The sequence below is a fragment of the Mollisia scopiformis genome, assembly GCF_001500285.1.
Source record: "Mollisia scopiformis unplaced genomic scaffold LY89scaffold_15, whole genome shotgun sequence".
NCBI lineage: Eukaryota > Fungi > Ascomycota > Leotiomycetes > Helotiales > Mollisiaceae > Mollisia > Mollisia scopiformis.
The window spans coordinates 834,582-852,774 of NW_017263595.1; the positions used below are offsets into that span (position 1 = coordinate 834,582).

The window sequence follows — 18,193 nt, forward strand, 5'->3', positions numbered from 1 at the left end:
CCCGACAGTTTGGTAATGAGAAGTTTTGATACTGGTGATTGAAAGCACTCCCCAAAAACATGAGACGACACTTCTCTCAGTGACCCTGAAAATCATCACGTTGTTTGAGCTGCAGCATCCCGCGAGAATTCTCCTTCGGGACGCTGATCTTGTAACTGCAATTTGAAGCTTCCATTGATCTAGGATACTTTGAAACTTCAAAATATCAACAAGGCACAAGCCTATTGCAGTATGCATGAAAATGTGTACGAATCTGTACATTGGTAACGTGAATCTCCAACTCAGCTATTTTTGGATCACTAGGATCCTTGAACTTTCGCGACTAACTAACAAAGGTCTTAAGATGCTGATCTCCCTAACAATTTCGACCATACCAGAGCTGTACAGTTCTGGAAGGATTCTTGTACAATTTATATCTCTATTCATTGATGGGTGATGCGAATATTATTGTATTGCTGATTCCAAGGCCCGCCTTATCTTAGCAATCCAACGTCACTTGTCTAGCTATCGAAAAAAGGGTTGAAACAAGCATCTTCACATGCTCCCCATCTACTCCACCTTTTTTCCCTGGCAGACAATTTCTCCTCGATAGCTCTCTGGATTTTCGAATCATTGCTCTTCCCCGCTGCCTGGCCAAGACATCGAGTCTCGAGTCATCGCGAAACAACATGCCACGAGTCAATTGATCTAAGCCGACCTGATCGCGACAAATTGGCTGCATCCTCAACGGGGCCATCAATTGAGTGTTGAATATGTTTTCGTATCTGCGACCACATCATAAGCGCACGCCTTCCAATCCTACGTCGCCCGCGGAGCAGTCACATTCCTTCGAATCTCCTCTTCACGACCACGGTCATCCTCCACGAGATGTACTTCCTCCCGAACCAACGCGTCCTCCGCCACCTCCATTACCCCCCATAGCACGCGTCTCATCCGCAGATTCAGAAGAAGACTTGAGAAGTGGCAGATTTAAGAGGGATCCAAGAGCACAGAATGTGGACTTTCAAAGGGATAATACGCGACCTCGAGATATACATGCGTTCAGCAATCACCAAAGATTACCGTATGCAGGAATGCAGCGACCAGAATCAGCTGGAAATGCAATCCCTTCGAATTATACCAGTCAACCCAAGCCCACTTTCGAGTTGACATCTCGGCCAAGACCTCCAGATTCCGGACAGACATTCGCAGATCAGAATCGGCCACAAGGCAGACGACCGAATGGCGCAAGGTTACCAAGTCCTCCACCAGCTCCTCCAGTTTCTACATTTGAACCAGTTCAGCAACGATCTGGAAAGGCGAGGCTAAATCTTTTGAACCCGATGTCACTACTTGCACGTCGAAGAACATCACAAGCAGTTGCACAATTAGCACCAGAGTCACTCGTGTCGAACAGAGGGAATTTCTCTGAGACCTTTGACCCCAGAATTCGAGGAACGGTTGTCCATGATTTCAGTGCACCACGACCTCGAAGGAACGTGTCCTATAACGATGTCCGAGAGGATACCACTGCCCCCAAACAATTTCAAAGAAGTCCTCACGGAGATTTGCAACCTTCAGATGACAATGCCACTAGTCCGTGGAGTGGCGGGAACCACACACCAGTTTTCACGGAGAATTTCGAAGAAGAGCAATATCCTGCGGCTGGCCCCCATGTACGAAAGGCCAGTGACTTGACAGATCTGCCATTACCTCAACCCCCATACGCTAAAGGCTCTCAGCAAGTAGCTGATCCGCGTGCGGCTACAAAAAGCAACGAGATTTCTCAAAAACAAATCCAAGATGTGCGGAGGTTAAGTGCACGGAAGCCCGTCCCAGGATTGCCTCCCCCAGTCCCGCCGAAGAATGAGGGACAACCTGAGCCACGACGCATCTCAATAGACCCGGGGGCTACACCTCCCAAGCCGGCCTCGTCGAAGAAAGGTCGACCGCGGGGTGTCTCGGAGGTGTCGGCTAAGGATGGCATTCCGAAACATATGAAGAGCACTTCATCACGATTCAGCTTCGATATGATTGGTGCTGCTGAACAAGAAAGATTATTAGAAGATAGACATCGTCAAAAAGCTCTGGAACGAAAAGCGGAAAGTGCAGACGAAGATCGGTTGGAAGAAGAGTTCGAAAATGATTATGATTACGATAACATGGATGACGATGATGGGCTGGAAGAACGAATACCAGGCGTCAATGCAGACCTTGAAGACGAGGACGATCCCTACGCGGACCTCGAAGAGCCCATACCGGGTATCAACACAGAGCTGGACGAAGAAGAAGATCCGTACGAAGTCCCTCAGGACGACGAGCATCTTGGTGGTTTTACTTTTCAGCAGTCAACATTAGCTACTCCGATGAGTCCATCTAGCCCTGGAATGGTGAGCACTCCACGAGATATCAACGGTGAAGTCATAGGCTTTGCGATGACAAGGAATTCTCCACACATGGCACAGGGTATGCAGGATCCAAGTCAACCATCAACTTCCCCAGTTTCTCCTGAGTTAAAAACGACCATCGACCCACCCTTTCAAGGTCTTGGACTTCATGGGATCGATATTCAATCTTTCAATGGAGTCAAGCCACAAGTCCAACCTCAGGTGGATGAATTTCCACGTCCTGCGGCTTTGGATGATGATGATCTTTATTTCGATGATGGGATAATTACAGGACCTGGTGATGAAGAAGATGCTGTAGAATTTGATGAGTCTATCTTCGACAATGTTGATACCGACGAATATGGAAGGCCACTAAAAACACTTTCTTCATTACCGACCTTATACAATCCGCCAATGCTCGGACCAGACAAGCCATTGTCCCCAGCCAAGACGAACAATGAACCAGAAAGTGCTGCCTCACCTAGAACAATCGGTAGACTAGCTCCACAGCCATCCATCTCAGAACCGAACAAGAATGTTATGGGTCCTCCGCAGTCGCAGGGTTTGACACAAGATTCTCTCGCAGCATATCAAACAGCCCTTGCAGAAGCTGCGTTCACAGCTGCAGCGAACGGCAAATTCCGACGTGACAGCATCCCACCACCGACTCCATCTGAACAAGAAGACACCCAACCCGGTCTGGTCCCAGACTCGAGCCATACCTCACACTACGAACCTTTTTCTCCCTCATACGAATTAGAAGATGATTTTGACTACGACGATGTCCTTGAAGATGATCCAATAATTGCAGCTGCCAACGCTGAAGCGCTTGCTAATGATTGTGATGGCTTTTACGGCCAAGAATTCGGATTCTACTCCGCACCTGCTGCTTCGGAAGCCGAATATGCGAATGGTGGCTACTTTGGTCCTAGAGGAGTGGAAGGCGTACTCCGAAGTCAAAGTGGAAGAGTAGCCTCGAGAGAACCAAATTTGACCCCGATCACCGAAAGAAGCGAGTACTCCAACAGGAACAGCTTCATGAGTCTGTCCATGCATGGTCCAGGAAGCGTTTCAAGTCCCGGTCTAGCCCAATTGACCAACATGCTTCGAAGTCCAGCAGACTACGATGGAGAAATGAGTCTTGATGCCCTTCTCAAGTTACGAAACAAAGCTTGGGGTGGCAGTCAAGCCAGTCTCCATAGTAGCAATGGAGGAAGTCCTCGAAGCGCAGGTGGCTTGGAGGAAAGTAGCCCCATAGGACAACTGAATCCATGGCAACAGAGCGTTCCCACATCAGCACAAGGCCATCGACGGAAGAACAGCACATTCAGTCTCGTCAGCGAGGAAGCTAGCGCAACCGATACTCCCGGAGCAATACAAAGCGAGGCAGGATCACCGCCCGGAAGTCCGACATTAACGATGAGTTTTGCGTCGTTGGATAATAGCAGCAACAATATGAATACAAATACCGGCGCGAGAGATGAGAGGGATAAAGGCATCAAGAAACATCGTTATACGGGTAGTGCAGAAAGTATCAGTTATCTGAAAGAAGATGATCCTGTCACGGGCGAGAGGTGGATCTTAGAACGGAGAAGAACGGCTGAAAGTGGCGAGGTAGAATTCCTTGGACGAGAGGTCGTTAGCGGTGGTAGGATATGAAAGTCATTATATCTGTATTATATCGAGACAAAATAGCGGTCCCTGGTGGGAAGCGTGCATTAATACCAATGTAGCGATTTGTTTAAATTACCTCGATTCGAAGATTCTTCGGTGAGATGCTGGAGAAGAGAACAAAATTTGTGTTGTCTGTCGGCACTTGATGACTTTACAAAGGGACAAGTGCTCAACGGGTTTGGACAACTGTTCGAAAAGTCCTCTCATCCCTGGTCTTGCTCGCGGAGGACCCAATTCTCTGGCTTCGGTGGAGATGTTGGCTCTTTCATCATGGCAACAATGGAAGTCTGGCTCCTTTGTCTTGGATGGATAGAAGTACAGAAGGGAAGACCCGGAGTGGTGTTGAGCATGTTTAATTGGACATTGGGCCACAAGTGCTGCCAGATGCAACTGAATGTCCGTCAGGACTTGATAAAATGACGATACCAAAAGTCCTCAAGTTGGAACGCCTGAAGATAGGAATTCAACACTATCAACACTATCTTTGGGGACCCAAAGGTTGAAGCAAACTCCCAAGTTCCTTCCAGTATCTCTGAGACAAGCCTACCAAGCGCCGCCGGATTGGAGATTCACTCTCGGTTCTACAAGCTTTGAACACCACGAGTGTGGCACTCGATTTAAGATGTATTTCCAACTGTATCTTATTCGCCTTGACATCTCGGGATATCGATGAAGTTGAACAGATGAGCCGGACCGGAGGCACTGTTGAATCTCTTGGTCTTGCATTTGATCTATCAGCTATTCATTTTCCCTGACACACGACTGCAGGACAACGGTTCCCCATCTGAAGTCATACCTCTTCCTTGAACCCATCTTCATTCGAAGAGCCGATGCAAGTGTAGGCTCTCAATAGGGCGCCAAGAAAAACATGCATGCTTAAACAAAAACCCCTCACTTTCAAAAATTGAGCTGGCTCGCCTGCGAACCTCGCTTAAAAGAACCTCAATTGCAAAGAAAGACCCACAAAAACAAAAGCCCAAAAAAAATTCCTAGAACTCAAAAGCAAAAACTCAAGTCACCCGCAAGTGGCTATCCAACACCATAGCTAGCTAGTATGGAGTTTAAAGGGGGTAATCTTGAGACATTCGTATTTCAGGCATTCCGAGAGAATAGAGAGGCACGATAGTATCGCAAGCATCTAAACCCTGGAGGCCGCTGTCTCTTGAGTCATTCGTATTTCAAGCACACACGAGAATATAGAGAGGCACGGGAAACCGCAAGCATCTATACCCTGGAGGCTGCTGTCTCAGAGGATATGGCAAAGATCTGCCTATTTAACTTTAAACAGTGTTAACGAGGTTGAGGACTGTGATTGGTTGGAGAAGCTTAGCGTGTTTTTGGCTAGAGAAAGGGGTGAATGTTCTTAGCTTCGCCGGAGCAAGCCAAGGCTCCGGTTATGACCAAGCTCGCCTTCACGGAATTCGTCAGTGCAAGAATTGGTCTGAATCTAGAGAAGGTGCTCAAAGCTATGCCCTCCAAAGCTTAAGGTTTATTTTTATTTTTCGGGAGCATGAAATGAATGTGCTGCTTGGTTCTCGAAGCAGTCAAGAGACTTTGCACCAAGCTATCCTTGTATGGTCGATTACTTCGAGAAGTTCTTTGATAACGTACTTCCGTTTGGAAGATGGAGACTTTAGATAAAGGCCTATTCTCCACTGTTTCTGTTCATTCTCTGATCTCAAGGTTGAAGCACCTATGTCAACAGTGCGGGCCGGCTCCGCTTGTAATCCTACCCGACTTTACTACCTTCAGCAGCTTTATTGATGATGGTGTACTTGATCCTATGTTAAGTTTTACAGCTATAGAATACAGTAGTCGTAGTGAGAAAGTGTCTCCTCTGGAGAAAGTCAATCAGGATGCTGCCATCATATGTGGTCACCCTTGCGCCTCCTCTAGACTTAGACGATTTTTCAATCTCTCTGTTTTCGACAAAGATTTCCCTCGTTGAAAGTCTGCTAATGCCAATAATGATTCGTGTTGTTCACGAAACTTACCAATGCACATTTGAATCCGTTCCACGATAATTTCCGCAACGGCTTGGTAGAGGCAATGCTCGAATGCCATCAAGGATAACAGCAAGTAATGAGATACACTAGTCATGTCAAAACCGAGGATTTCCAAGCTCTAGCAAGCATTCCATTCAGCTGCACGGTTTGATAAATGGAATATGCACGGTAAACTTTCCAAGCGTGTAGCGCGCCCAACGCGGGACTTGCGCGAAATGCGCAGTTTGCGCTGTTCGCTCTGATTGCGCTGACACCGCTGATATCAAAAGAGGGTATGGCCAGAATTCTTTGTTTGGTTCTGGATCTTATGTTGCACGATTTCTAACATTTCATATACAACTTGGATTGAAGCAAAATCTTTTCTGTAAGGAAAACGATAAGTGAGTCTTAGCTACCATTTGATCATCACTTCATCAGATCATCTAAAGCACAAACCTTCCTCCAACCCAACTACATCGCATCCAACGGTTTCTGCCCATAAACCACCAACCTATCCCCACTCGTCAGCAAAGTTCCACCTTTCACCTCTCCAACCTCCCAACAAGCAAAAGAAACCCCCGCACTCACCCAGGCATGTACCCCCTAACCCTCTTCACATCCCACGCATCCCTCCTCGCCGCCCGCACTATCTCCCCTACCTCACTATCCCCCATCCCCAACACGCCCTTATAAAGCCTCTCCGCAATCGGCTCAACCGTCACATCCAAATCCTCCCTAAACATCTCCCCAACCCTCTTCAACCTCGGATCCATCGCCCACGGACCAATCGGCCACTGATAATGCATCTCCGTAACCGACGAGAACCCCGCGGCCGCCAGAAGCGAGGGGTAAGTGATGACTTGGCAGACGTCGCGGCCGATTTGGGCGGCGGCGGAGATGGTTAGGGTGTGGAAGTGGAGTAGCGCGGAGTTGGAGAGGCTTCCGTCGACTGGGGGTGTTAGGTTGGTTATGGGAAAGGGAAGAGGGGGAAGGGGAGGTACCGTCAGTCCAGGGGGCGACGACGTCTTGGAGTTCGAGCCAGCCGCCTGGTTCGAGGTTCTGGTATGCTTCTTGGATGACGAGAGCGGCGGAGTCGAAGCAGGACATCATGGCGCGGCCGTGGATGTAGTGGAATTTTTGGGTGAAGGGCCATGGGGTGGATTCTGCGTTGTGGGTTAGGAAGGTTGTGTTTGGTGGTGGTCTGAGTACTATTAATTATTGGAAGATAGAGGTCAAGAGAGGGAATAGATACGAAGTAGGATTACAGGGCGAGATATCGAATCCTGTGACGTGGCAGTTGGGGTATTGTTTCGCTGTTCCATCATCAGTAGGGGACGAAGGAGAAAAGGAGAGCCACAAACCAAAATCAACAGCCCAGATCCCCGTCCCCGTCCCGATGTCCAAGACGTGCTTTCCGTCTAAGTCTGACTCTGACAGAGGAGCCAACGACAATCGATCAGAGAAAGAGAGTGCAAAGATGTGATGTTGCATATCTAGCTACTTATCAGTAGCTAAACATAGAAATCAAGGAGAGACTTGCTAAGTCTATCTGCTTCACTCTACCCATGATCAGCTACTTCTCTTCAACTCAGATGCCTAGAACCTACCTCAGTATTCGGCAAAAAATAACCTATACACCAACACATCAGCCACACTTCTCACGCCCGACCTCAAGCATAGCATACTTCCTTCCTCCCCCTTCCCTGCAGTCTTCTCCTTCTCTCCCGCCACAACTAGTCCAGCTTTCCTCCTACCCCACATCAGTTACCCACTCCCTCCAAAAACAACAACACTCACACCAAGTCCTCATCCTTCAGTTCAAACACCGCTGGATCGACCTGTCCCCCAATCAGCTGATCGCTTCTCTTCTCAGATAAGGAAAACTCACCACCAATGCCTCCCTCGCAGCTCTCTCGGAAGCTTCTCTAGTTTTCTTGACCTGTTCTTCCATTCTTTTTCGTCCACAGTTACGTAGATATGTGACCAGAATGACAACAATCTCGAGGCGAGGAAGCGAAATATAAAACAAGAACAATACCTATCGCATAAAAAATACGAGAGAAACGAGCCCACCATTCACACTCGCACGGCCAACCTACCAGAAGGAGAGCTGACTCCGAGATGTGAAGCGGAAGCCGGAGAAATTCCAAATCCACATCCAATCAATGTACCTTACATCCCGTTCACGTGCAAAGGGAATAAGCGTCATAGAAACATTATCATTAACGCAAGTCAACGAATTACATCAGGAAGCAATTCGATTCCTGTCCTTGGCAAACCTCAGATAGGTGCTGGCCGTTTTTCTCCTAAATCCCTTTCCCCATTTGACTAATATTAAAAAGGTCATCGTCGTGACTAGACATACGACTGCTAGGATGACACAAGTATTCGACCCTCCCATTGCATCGATCCATGGTCTGAGCAATGTTAATTCCTCGGGCATTTACGATAGAGAAGAGAAAGGAGGCACCTACTGAATCGCAAACGTAAAAGCAAACCCCAGAACATTCCGCATAAACAATATTAACACCATACTCTCCGCCGCAATATGCGGATAACAATCAATAGCATAAGTAAGACCAATCGCACCGCCAGCTCCGATTCCAAATCCAATGAAGGCTGTTCCTACACCTGCGGATACCATCCAATGCCAGCCATTGTAGCCACCGAGTCCGTAGAGCAGGAGTCCGACGGAATTGAGGACAGCAGGAACGATGAGGAGCCAGAGACGGAACTCAGGTTCCATGATTCCTTTGTTTCTGCGAGCCCGGTGGAGGACGTACCAGTCAGAAAGGGGTCCACCCCACAGCATGCCGAAAATACCGCCTATAAATGCTGCGATATTTGTATCTCCCACTGCCAACGTCAGATAGAACCCGCCAGACCAGAGAATAACTTACCATCGGCAATATCAAAGTTGTAGGGTGGTTCTGAAAATATCTCCGATTGAGTCACAGAGAGGAGAGACAACCACCAAATCTGAATCCCACCCATAAACCCAGCCCAGACGATCGCTGGAAAAGTGACGAGTCTAAATGGGAATATGGCGAGATACCACCACGGTCTCGGATTGGCATGTAATGTATGAATCGGAGCCATTCTCTGCCAGTACTTCTTCCGTCCTCCAGGTAAGGTCTGAAGTGTATTGGACCGGTTTCGAGCGGTCTCGACCCCACTGACACCATCATCTGCCGAACTCTTCTGATCCTTCACATCTCTTTGTGGTCGATCATCCAGAGTCGCCACTTCACTGTTACTTGATGACGGTAGTTGACGTCTGTAGACACTCTCCTCCAGCGTGAAGATCTGTATGATAAGAAGGGCAGTGAAGAAGATAACAAGATACCAAAAGCACCATGTCCAATCCTGTGCAACCGTTATGTATCCAGCAGCAACAGGTCCCATGTACGATCCTGTTCCCAATGCAAGGGCGAAAAATGCCAACCTCGTCCCTCTTTGATGTGCGAAGAATATATCCGTGGTTGAAATTTGGACCAGGGAATCGACAGGAGCGGCACCAAACCCTGTGAGGATGTTGACCACATAGTATTCCACGATTGTTGTTTGCAGGCCACCTAGTATGCAACCAACAAGGTTTAGAAATGTTCCGATCAGATAGACTGGCCTTCTCCCAATCTTCATCGCAGTTGGTTGCAGTAAAATGCATCCGATAGCCAGGAACCCAAAGCATAACGCCGCGCTAATGTTCATATCATCCAATGTTGTATTCAGGTCTTCTTGCAAGGGGACTTAACCATAGTCAGTATCAAGTCTTCACATCTCTCTGCAGACTTACCCCATACTGGCCCTGACCAATTCACACTCGCAGCCACAAGTATCCCCCATACTATCAATAACCAGAAGTGATATTCTTTTCGAAACCGACTCCAATTCAGCGGATCATCTGGGTCGCTCGAGGGTTGTGGTATCAGGACGACATCTGTATCTGCACCCCTTCGATTCTTCAGCCGCCGAGAAGTTCCCTGGACTCGAAGACGTCAGTCGCGATCACACATCGTCGTGCAAGGTCGTACATACCATCAACGAATTCCACCGTTCCCGGCACCATCTCAATCCCTTCTTTCACGTCGAATCCGCCTGGTCTCTCCATCCGCGCTTCCGGATCGACGTCCATCATGGCTCCCGCGTTTCTCAGCTCGAGGAATTCCAGTCGAGGTCGAGGATGTGCGCGCGGACTCAACAGGCTCAAGGCATGGCGGAACATATGTAGCAGAGGTGATCGTGACTGGCAATCATGGTCAGTCAGGTCGGAATCCTCGGTGCTACGTTCGTCATAGCTTGTGACTATTGTTTGTTTGAGTATGCTGAGCGAGCGAGCGAGCGACGAGCGAGACAGGACAGGGCAGGGCAGGGTAGAAAAGATACAAGGAATGGAAAAGCTTCAGGCGCGCCGCTGATTCGAAGTGCAGCCACGGACGCCAAGCGAGCAAATCAGTGGCGTGGAGCTGCTGCTCCCGGTGTGTGAACGATCATGAGGACTGTGCATTTTAATGCGCGGGACCATGATTGTATTCATCGGGCATGAGATGATGGTGACTGCTTTGAGAATTTATTAAGACTGACTTGACTGTGATGCAGATCGTGGGGAAAAGAGTGGCCCGGCGGGGACGACACAAGCGAATGGCTTTGATGGACTGCCAAGCCGCCGAGAGATGTGCTACAAGGTAAGCTTATTTTAATTCCCGGGCAATCTTTCTTGGCTTTGGAGGAGAAGGAGAATATTTTGTTTTCGTTTTCAAAGTCCGACGATATCTCTAGTGACGGCGAAATACTCTCCAGATACCTGTGAGACAAAAGCAAGGCTTGACTGGGTGTACTGTAGTTTCGTCGGCCTACAAACGCCTAAATTGCCCTGTCTCGCAATCTATTTTCTGGGCAAAACTCGTGGCCTAGGACACCGAGCGAGCGAGTGCCGGAGACTGTCACTGCCATATTGCAGAGCTATTCCTGTCTGTTTGCCACTCATCGTTGGTTGTCTCATCGCACGTGTTTCGTCTCTCCTGAATTGAAGCCCGCCTATCGCTCGGTTAGGAGCGAAGGTGATCATAAATTGTCTTGTTTGGTCTATGATATCCAAGCTACTGTTGAGAATTGCTTTTGGTTTCCACCGCTGCTGCAGTTGTCGAGAATGTTTATACTTGTATCAAACAAAGATTCATTTACGATGACTGGCCAGTATGAGCAATGCTCGAATATGCAGATTCAGCGTGATACTTACTGACACCAGCCCACACTTGCAGGTGCTTTTTAGAATTGGAAAACAGGAGATTCCTTCTTCGCCTCCTCAGTCCTTTGCCGATTCGTTTCAAGACCCTCGCTCTATGGGCTCCGACAAAGTCGTCGTATGTCCATCGCTGAAATGCGTGATGAACACCACTTCATCCTCTCTGCCCCGGGTTCCCATATGCCGTATCATGGAAGCCCAGCACGTACTCTGTCATTGTCTCGTGGACCCTCATGGATATGATCAAAATAATTGAACACTTTCTAGTGCTAGTGCCAGCTTTTCTCGAGTTTGGCATGATTGATGTTGGGTTGCTATCGTAGAACGGACTTATACTTGATAAAGCCGCAAAGGCCGAATATCACAAGGCGAGGGAGATGGGTAAGTATCACATTGCTTGACTCGGGTTTCTCGACTTCTATTTTCTCTCAAGCACTCACTCACTAGGTGAATTTAACCCTACACAGAATTCATCAACTCTTGTCAAAGGCTCTAGATCAGAATGACCGACACTATCAAGAACGTTGCTATTGCCGGCGTATGTGCACAACTTAAGCCTTCAAGGTAAACCGACACAGCTGAGTTTATAGCTAGGCAGCAGGAAACCTCGGCAAGATCATACTCCAAGACCTCCTCGAGACCAAAAAGTTCAACATCACCATTCTCACCCGCAAAGCAAGCGCTTCCACGCCAGATGGAGTCCTAGTCAAAGAAACCGACTACAGTTCCAAAAGCCAATTGACAACCGCTCTCCAAGGCCAAGACGCCGTCATCGACGCAACTTTCGCCCGAGACACTTTCACATCCTCCAACCTGATTGAAGCCGCTGTTGAAGCCCGTGTTGGTCGTTTCATCCTATCCGAATATGGGAACGACCTCGATAACCCCAACTTCGCCGCGCTACCTATTCTCCAATCCAAAGTGGCGAATTACGAGTTGATGAAGAAAAAGGCGCAAGAGAGCGGCATCACATGGACAGCCGTAGCGAGCGGACCGTTCTTGGATGCGTACCTACAGACAGGCTTCCTGGGTATTCTACTTAAAGACAAGAAAGTGACGCTATTCAACGATGGGAAGAATGTCTTTCCGTCTACGCCAATGGCGATAGTTGGTCATGCTGCAGCTGCGGTGCTGTTACACCTGGACGAGACGGAGAATCGCAGGGTGTATATCTCGGCTGTCTGTAAGAGTCAAGTCGAGTTACTGAATCTGGCGAAAGAGGCGCTGGGTTCAGACGGTTGGGAGGTCGAGAGCCGTGATATAGAACCCGCGTATAAGCAGGCGCTGGCGGATGTTAAAGCGGGCAAGGTTGATATGATGGTGTTTGGTACTTTGATGCAGTATGCTATGTCGAATCCTGAGTATTCTAGGCCGTGGAGGAAGAATGATAATGAGCTTTTGGGCGTAAATCAGTTGAGTGATGTTGAACTGAAAGATATGATGAGGGGTATGGTCTCGGAGAAATGAGCATTGTTATAAGGTCCAATGACACTTGATTACCGTCAACGATGATATTGTCTATGCTGAGACCAGACATTCATTCTGTTCAGGCAATCTCAGTAAGCTTAACTTCTCGCGACTTGGTCTATTGGTACAGTACAAGATCGGTACCCTACGAATTCCTAGCGCTTCTCCTCCTTGCCCTTTCTCTATCTGCCACAAGAGTCATCAACGCCAAGAATTCAAATTCAGGTCCCAAGGTCCTATCTCCAAAGAACTCCAGCTTCCCTCTTCTCTTGTGGCTAATCATTTCCAAGAAATGTGTCCAGACTGCCAGTACTTCTCCCGTGCTAGTTCTCACAAGTCTCATCTCGCGGTCCAATATCTGAAGTTCCCGATCTGACCTCCATTCGAATGCTTCTTTTTGATCTGCTCCTGGGGGTTGGAAGTTGAAGGATATACTGCGAGAGGCGTAGCTAAACAGGCCAATAGATGCATGCGTCTGTTCTCTATGTAAGGGAGGACCTCCTGGTCTACTTGGATCCAAAACACAGATTTCGGATGTTGTACTTAAAACGGAAAATAGAATTCCGCCGCCGTACTTTGCCGTTGCTATAGGAAGGGTGGCTGCGCTCATGGAATTGTTGTCTCTAGCTCGGACGAGTGTAAGATCTTCGGAATGGCTTCGAAAGAGACTTCCGTATCCCATTGAGATGTGAAATAGCGGGGGCCATCTTGTATGAGGGATATGGTTATGTCGCGGTTCAAGAAACTAGGACTGTAAAGAACAAAACTTTGTGGAAGTCGGTCGGTCAGAACGTGTGTGGCATTCGTGGCCGGTTCGATACCAGACTTATTACGTCTTGATAGTCCATCGGGCTGGATGTGACTTGTGACTGCAAAGATGTTCTCGCCGCTGTTGATGACTCTGTTTGAAGTTGATCGGGATAGAGTTCCGGGCTTGACGGGTTGTGGGGCAGTCCTTGTCGGTTTGAATCGCAAAGAGGTTCTTGAAGAGGTTCGTTGTATACGGTCTTTCTTAGCAGATTTCCGAGGTGGCTTGGTGGGGGTTTTCTTCGAAGGTTTTGGTTCTTTGAGCGATTTCGATGCTTTAGGTGGCTTCGGTTTCTTAGGCGACTTTGATTCTTCAGGCAGCTTTGGTTCTTTCAGAGGTTTGTGTTCTCTCTTTGCCATTACCGCTTTTACTAAGTGCTTGCTAGGATATAGGAAGTAAGATACAGAAAGAAATTAAGGTGTTGTGAACATGGATGAGATTCTTATCAGAGAATTGAAAACAGAAGTAATGGTGCATGCAAAACCGAGGAGGGAAGGAACCTCCGAAAGTTTGAGAGCCTATTCGGGAAAGAGCCCCCACTCTCCCTTTGCTGGTATCGTCGGGAGGGCACATCTTTCAAAGCAATCAAGCAGATGGCTGATCAACATCGTGAAATGCACTGGAATTGTTTTTTTATCTCATTGATGCCTGTAGAAGAGTCCGGAGAGTAGTATTTTGATACTAGTATGGGATGCGTCCCAAGGGGAAACCCTCGCTAAAAAGAGCAAAATGGTTGCAAAATGCTATGGATTTTCATTGCTTAGAAGACCCAAGGACTTTGAGTTGAATCTTTGCTTGCTTTCACTCAGGGGCTCGCTTAAAGAGAGTTGAATTCGTCGGCACCCGCCGCCCTCAAGAGCGCAATATTTCTCCACCCCCACCTTTGTGCTGCAAGAAGATAAGAAGTCGATAACACTGGATGTCTTAAGAAGCACCCCAGATGCTTTTCACATTGCAACCCTTGCCAACATCCTATCCTGAAGCACTCTCGTCCGAAAAGATGGCTGCAGTCGCATTACCTCCACAACCCCTCAACGACGAAAGTTCTCTGAAAGCAGCTCTCGAAGCTCAAGAATACCTTCAATCGCGCCTTACTGCAACATCTGAAGCTCCTGCCTTTCGATCGATACCCATAATCGACCTCACCAAGTCCTTTTCAAGCTCGCTCGTCGATCGAAGAGCAGTAGCGGAACAGATAAACTCAGCTTGTACGGATGTGGGATTCTTTTATATCACAGGACACGGGATTGCGACAGGGGTGTGCGAAGATGTGTTGAAGTTGGCACATCGCTTTTTTCATGAGCTACCACAGCCCTCAAAGGATGCTATGCTATGCAACGATTACTTCAGAGGATATGAGCCGGCCGCATTTACATCTGTCAATAATTTCGAGAGCAAGGAAACCAAGGAGGCTTTCAATTGGGGCTATGAATCAGGTCTTGACCCAACTGGAGGCGACGGGAAATATGTGGAGTTGGATGGCAAGCCAGAAGCGTCAGTGAATCTATGGCCTTCTGAGAAAGAACTTCCAGGATTCTATGCAGGAATTGCAAAATACTATGGCGAGGTATGTCTGCTTCTCTACAAAGGGGGTTATCTAACATGCAACAGGTCCTCCAACTCTCAAGACATCTCTTCAGGCTCTTTGCGCTTTCGCTAGCATTGCCCGAAGACTACTTCGATCCTCTCATGACACATCCTGGAGGTATCGCAAGATTAATCCGATACCCACCAGCTACGAACCCGAAGCCATTATCAGAATTGAACGAAGACGAAGAGATTGGCCTTGGTGCACACACAGATTACGAATGCTTCACTCTCCTCCTTCAAGATGCAAATCAAGGTCTCGAGATTCTCTCTCCAGACAATCACTGGATATCTGCGGCGCCTGTTGAGGGAGGAATTGTGGTCAATGTGGCAGACTTCTTGATGCGGTGGACGAATGGAATATACAAAAGCACGGTGCACAGAGTGGTGAACAGAACGGACAAGGAGAGATACAGTATACCCTTATTCTTCTCCATCAACTATGATGAAACGGTGGAGACATTGCCGAGTTGTGTGAAAGAGGGAAATCCGTCGAAGTTCCCGCCGATAACTGCCGGCCGGTACATTCTTGATAGATTGAACTTGACGGTCAAAACGGGGAAGTATTGAATTGGGCTAGGAATTCCAACGAAAGTCTGGCAACACAACCAACATAACTAGACAAGTGAGAGTCGGTATTGGCTTGGGTTTTTCCAATTGCCTGAATGTTTGTTATTTCGCGGTGATCACGCTGTTCCTACTACCCCTTATATCTGATGTTCTGGTACGACTGACTACTGAAGCATTTTGGAAGCTCAGTCACGCATTTCATAAAAAATGTTGCCATTCTTGTTTCACAATTCGATTACAGATCATTTTGGTGTAAACATGAGCTCTACAACAGCCTCAGATACAATCCAGTTGTCATCATCCCCTACCTCAACCATAATGTGGCAGGCTCTATAACTCCTGCGTAGTTTCAATACCATACAAATATCAAGCTTTAGACTCTTCAGTATCACATCACTGGGAACATTAAGACCGCAAAGATCATCCCATACTGAACTTTCATTCCAGCCCACACAGCCTTCGAGATTTAAAAGTCCACACTCAGGCTTATCAGCTTGCTCAAAGGCTAGAGCCGGTACTTGCCGCTAAGTGTTACGTAGATAGTATGCCTGAGAGTCGTTGCAGCCACAGTCAAATATGGGCTGTGGAGCTATCAGGTCGGCAGGAATACATTGTGAAACCATCTCGTGACACCGGAAACTGTTATAGTGTTTAGCAAGCAAACTTTGGCTCTTGAATGGCGTAACTGTATGCTGGCAACAGTAAATGTCGACAACAGGTTTTTTTACTGAAATGGAAGACAAAGAATCAACCAATCACAGCAACAAGCGCCAGTCTTGACCTGGGTCCGGGACTTCCGAGATGTGTCTCCGGACTCTTCCTTGTAGAATTGTCTGAATTTCGTCTCCGCGGCCGTGTGCGATATTTCTTTTATAGACGTTTGGGACCATGGGAGGTTGCTTTGCGTTCGAGCTTGATTTCTTGTGAGTGGCCTCCATCAATCTATTCACCGCGTGGATAGTGACTCTGTGTGCTAGTGACAAGAAGACTGGGTGAGTGAGTTGCAAGCTCGAGGTTAGTGGGATGTTCAAAGCACCTATTCTACATACCCTCTCTCCCTCTCCAACATATCTAAAGACGAGGATATAGTGCAATATTCTTTCAAGCGCCAGACACACGGTAGGACCACAAATGAAAAGCTTTCATTAGACAGTTGTGCTACCAAAGCGAAGATGAACATGAAGTTGTTGGAGGAGTCATCACGTGCCAGCTTTATCGCCCCTGCAGGCATCCAGGCGAGAAAATTTACACAACGTTCAATATCGAATCATTTTAGCACCCGCGTTCGAAAAATTTCCGCCAGTTAGCCTATATCTCTGGGCTGAAGAGGGAAATTTCTGATTAGCCTGCCTTTATGAGCTGCTATTTTTATATCTGCCCTTCAAAAACGTGGCATGCGTTCTCCCGAGATGCATGAAAAGCTTAACCACCTTACCCCATCTCCAAATTTTCCGCCATCATGGCTTTCTCATCGATTCTGTCCCCAATCATTCTTTCGTATTATATATTGGAAAGCTCGTGTACTGATTCTGGGTACATAACAATGGCAAGACGCGTGTATCCGCTCCACATGACAATTCCTGCTGTAAAGTGCCGATGGCAAGTGTCATTCCACGCGAGATGTATTTTTAGGCCGTTCCAGCAGTTTGGATAAAGAAATCATGAAGCTTAAATTGTTTCTCACCTTCTTTCGTTTATGGTCATATAAAGTTAGTGCGGGGAAACAGCCAAACCGTCCGAAGTTCTTTGAAGTCATACTTCAGGTTTTAAGAACAAGCTATACACCATAGTCGTGATATAAGATGCTTCCCATAAAGCCGGCGAGGGTAATTTGCCAAGCGTCATGATATATACCATCCCTTCCAGACTTTGTTGGAGTCCGGAGTAGTCCAGAATTCAAATTCCTTGAGATCTAAAGCTTGTGCAAACATGAAGTCTCTTTCGATCTTCTCGAGCTTGGTTCTGCTTACTGCTCTCGCTACTTGTCTTCCGCATCAACACCTCAATGAGCGCAACTTAGAGTTCAGTGCCGTTGAAGCGGTTGCTGATTTGTTCAATCGGGATACCGACGCTAAGTCATCTGATGCTACAGAACCTAAGGGGACTCAAGCACCTGCAACACAACGGCCCCAGACTCAAGCTCCAGCGACCCAGCGACCACAAACGCAGAGCGCACCGCGGTCTACGGACCGACCGCAAAGCACAGCACCTCGGCAGACATATACTCAACCTCGAGAGACACAGACTGCCCCTCGCCAAACCGTCACGCAGCCTCGTGAGACTCAAACCCAACCCCGGGAAACGCAAACCCAACCTCGAGATACGCAAACCCGTACTGAGCCCCATCAAACTCAAACCCAACCCCGGGAAACTCAAACACGACCCCGGGAAACCCAAACCCAGCCTCGGGAAACTCAGACACGTACTGTCCCCCATGAAACTTATACCCAGCCTCGAGAGACCCAAACTGAACCTCGTTCAACTTTCACAG

At 47.9% G+C, this 18,193-nt stretch overlaps 7 protein-coding genes across 7 annotated transcripts in view; 4 read left to right on the forward strand and 3 right to left on the reverse strand.

The window, feature by feature from the left end:
• The first annotated feature begins 540 nt into the window (after positions 1–540).
• Positions 541–4,069, forward strand: LY89DRAFT_112162 (uncharacterized protein). The gene has a single exon (XM_018205083.1). It carries the CDS (start codon positions 753–755, stop codon positions 4,023–4,025), a length of 3,273 nt encoding a protein of 1,090 aa, XP_018069772.1. The 5' UTR covers positions 541–752; the 3' UTR covers positions 4,026–4,069.
• A 2,540-nt stretch (positions 4,070–6,609) lies between these two features.
• On the reverse strand, positions 6,610–8,078 carry LY89DRAFT_648690 (S-adenosyl-L-methionine-dependent methyltransferase; the record flags this gene model as incomplete). Its single annotated transcript, XM_018212028.1, has 8 exons — positions 7,914–8,078; positions 7,823–7,863; positions 7,633–7,775; positions 7,566–7,584; positions 7,387–7,518; positions 7,278–7,338; positions 7,027–7,226; positions 6,610–6,974 (listed from the first exon to the last, which is right to left on the reverse strand). Exons 3-8 carry the CDS (start codon positions 7,669–7,671, stop codon positions 6,610–6,612), a joined length of 816 nt encoding a protein of 271 aa, XP_018069773.1. The 5' UTR covers positions 7,672–7,775; positions 7,823–7,863; positions 7,914–8,078.
• A 192-nt stretch (positions 8,079–8,270) lies between these two features.
• Positions 8,271–10,094, reverse strand: LY89DRAFT_588475 (MFS general substrate transporter; the record flags this gene model as incomplete). Its single annotated transcript, XM_018209484.1, has 5 exons — positions 8,271–8,442; positions 8,500–8,881; positions 8,926–9,774; positions 9,822–10,013; positions 10,064–10,094. 5 exons carry the CDS (start codon positions 10,092–10,094, stop codon positions 8,271–8,273), a joined length of 1,626 nt encoding a protein of 541 aa, XP_018069774.1.
• A 1,678-nt stretch (positions 10,095–11,772) lies between these two features.
• LY89DRAFT_619332 (NAD(P)-binding protein) lies at positions 11,773–12,737 on the forward strand (the record flags this gene model as incomplete). The annotated part of the gene is made up of 2 exons (XM_018210866.2): positions 11,773–11,808; positions 11,865–12,737. 2 exons carry the CDS (start codon positions 11,773–11,775, stop codon positions 12,735–12,737), a joined length of 909 nt encoding a protein of 302 aa, XP_018069775.1.
• Positions 12,738–13,069: 332 nt separating this feature from the next.
• Positions 13,070–14,043, reverse strand: LY89DRAFT_112201 (uncharacterized protein). Its single transcript, XM_018205084.1, has one exon. It carries the CDS (start codon positions 13,902–13,904, stop codon positions 13,344–13,346), a length of 561 nt encoding a protein of 186 aa, XP_018069776.1. The 5' UTR covers positions 13,905–14,043; the 3' UTR covers positions 13,070–13,343.
• Positions 14,044–14,545: 502 nt separating this feature from the next.
• On the forward strand, positions 14,546–15,702 carry LY89DRAFT_588055 (oxidoreductase-like protein; the record flags this gene model as incomplete). The annotated part of the gene is made up of 2 exons (XM_018209460.1): positions 14,546–15,112; positions 15,157–15,702. 2 exons carry the CDS (start codon positions 14,546–14,548, stop codon positions 15,700–15,702), a joined length of 1,113 nt encoding a protein of 370 aa, XP_018069777.1.
• Positions 15,703–17,631: 1,929 nt separating this feature from the next.
• LY89DRAFT_719976 (uncharacterized protein) overlaps positions 17,632–18,193 on the forward strand; it is a 2,705-nt gene continuing 2,143 nt past the window's right edge. The window contains exon 1 of the mRNA XM_018218536.1: positions 17,632–18,124. Within this exon, the coding sequence (XP_018069778.1) occupies positions 17,786–18,124 (339 nt within the window). The 5' untranslated portion in view covers positions 17,632–17,785. The remainder of the gene's footprint in view (positions 18,125–18,193) is intronic.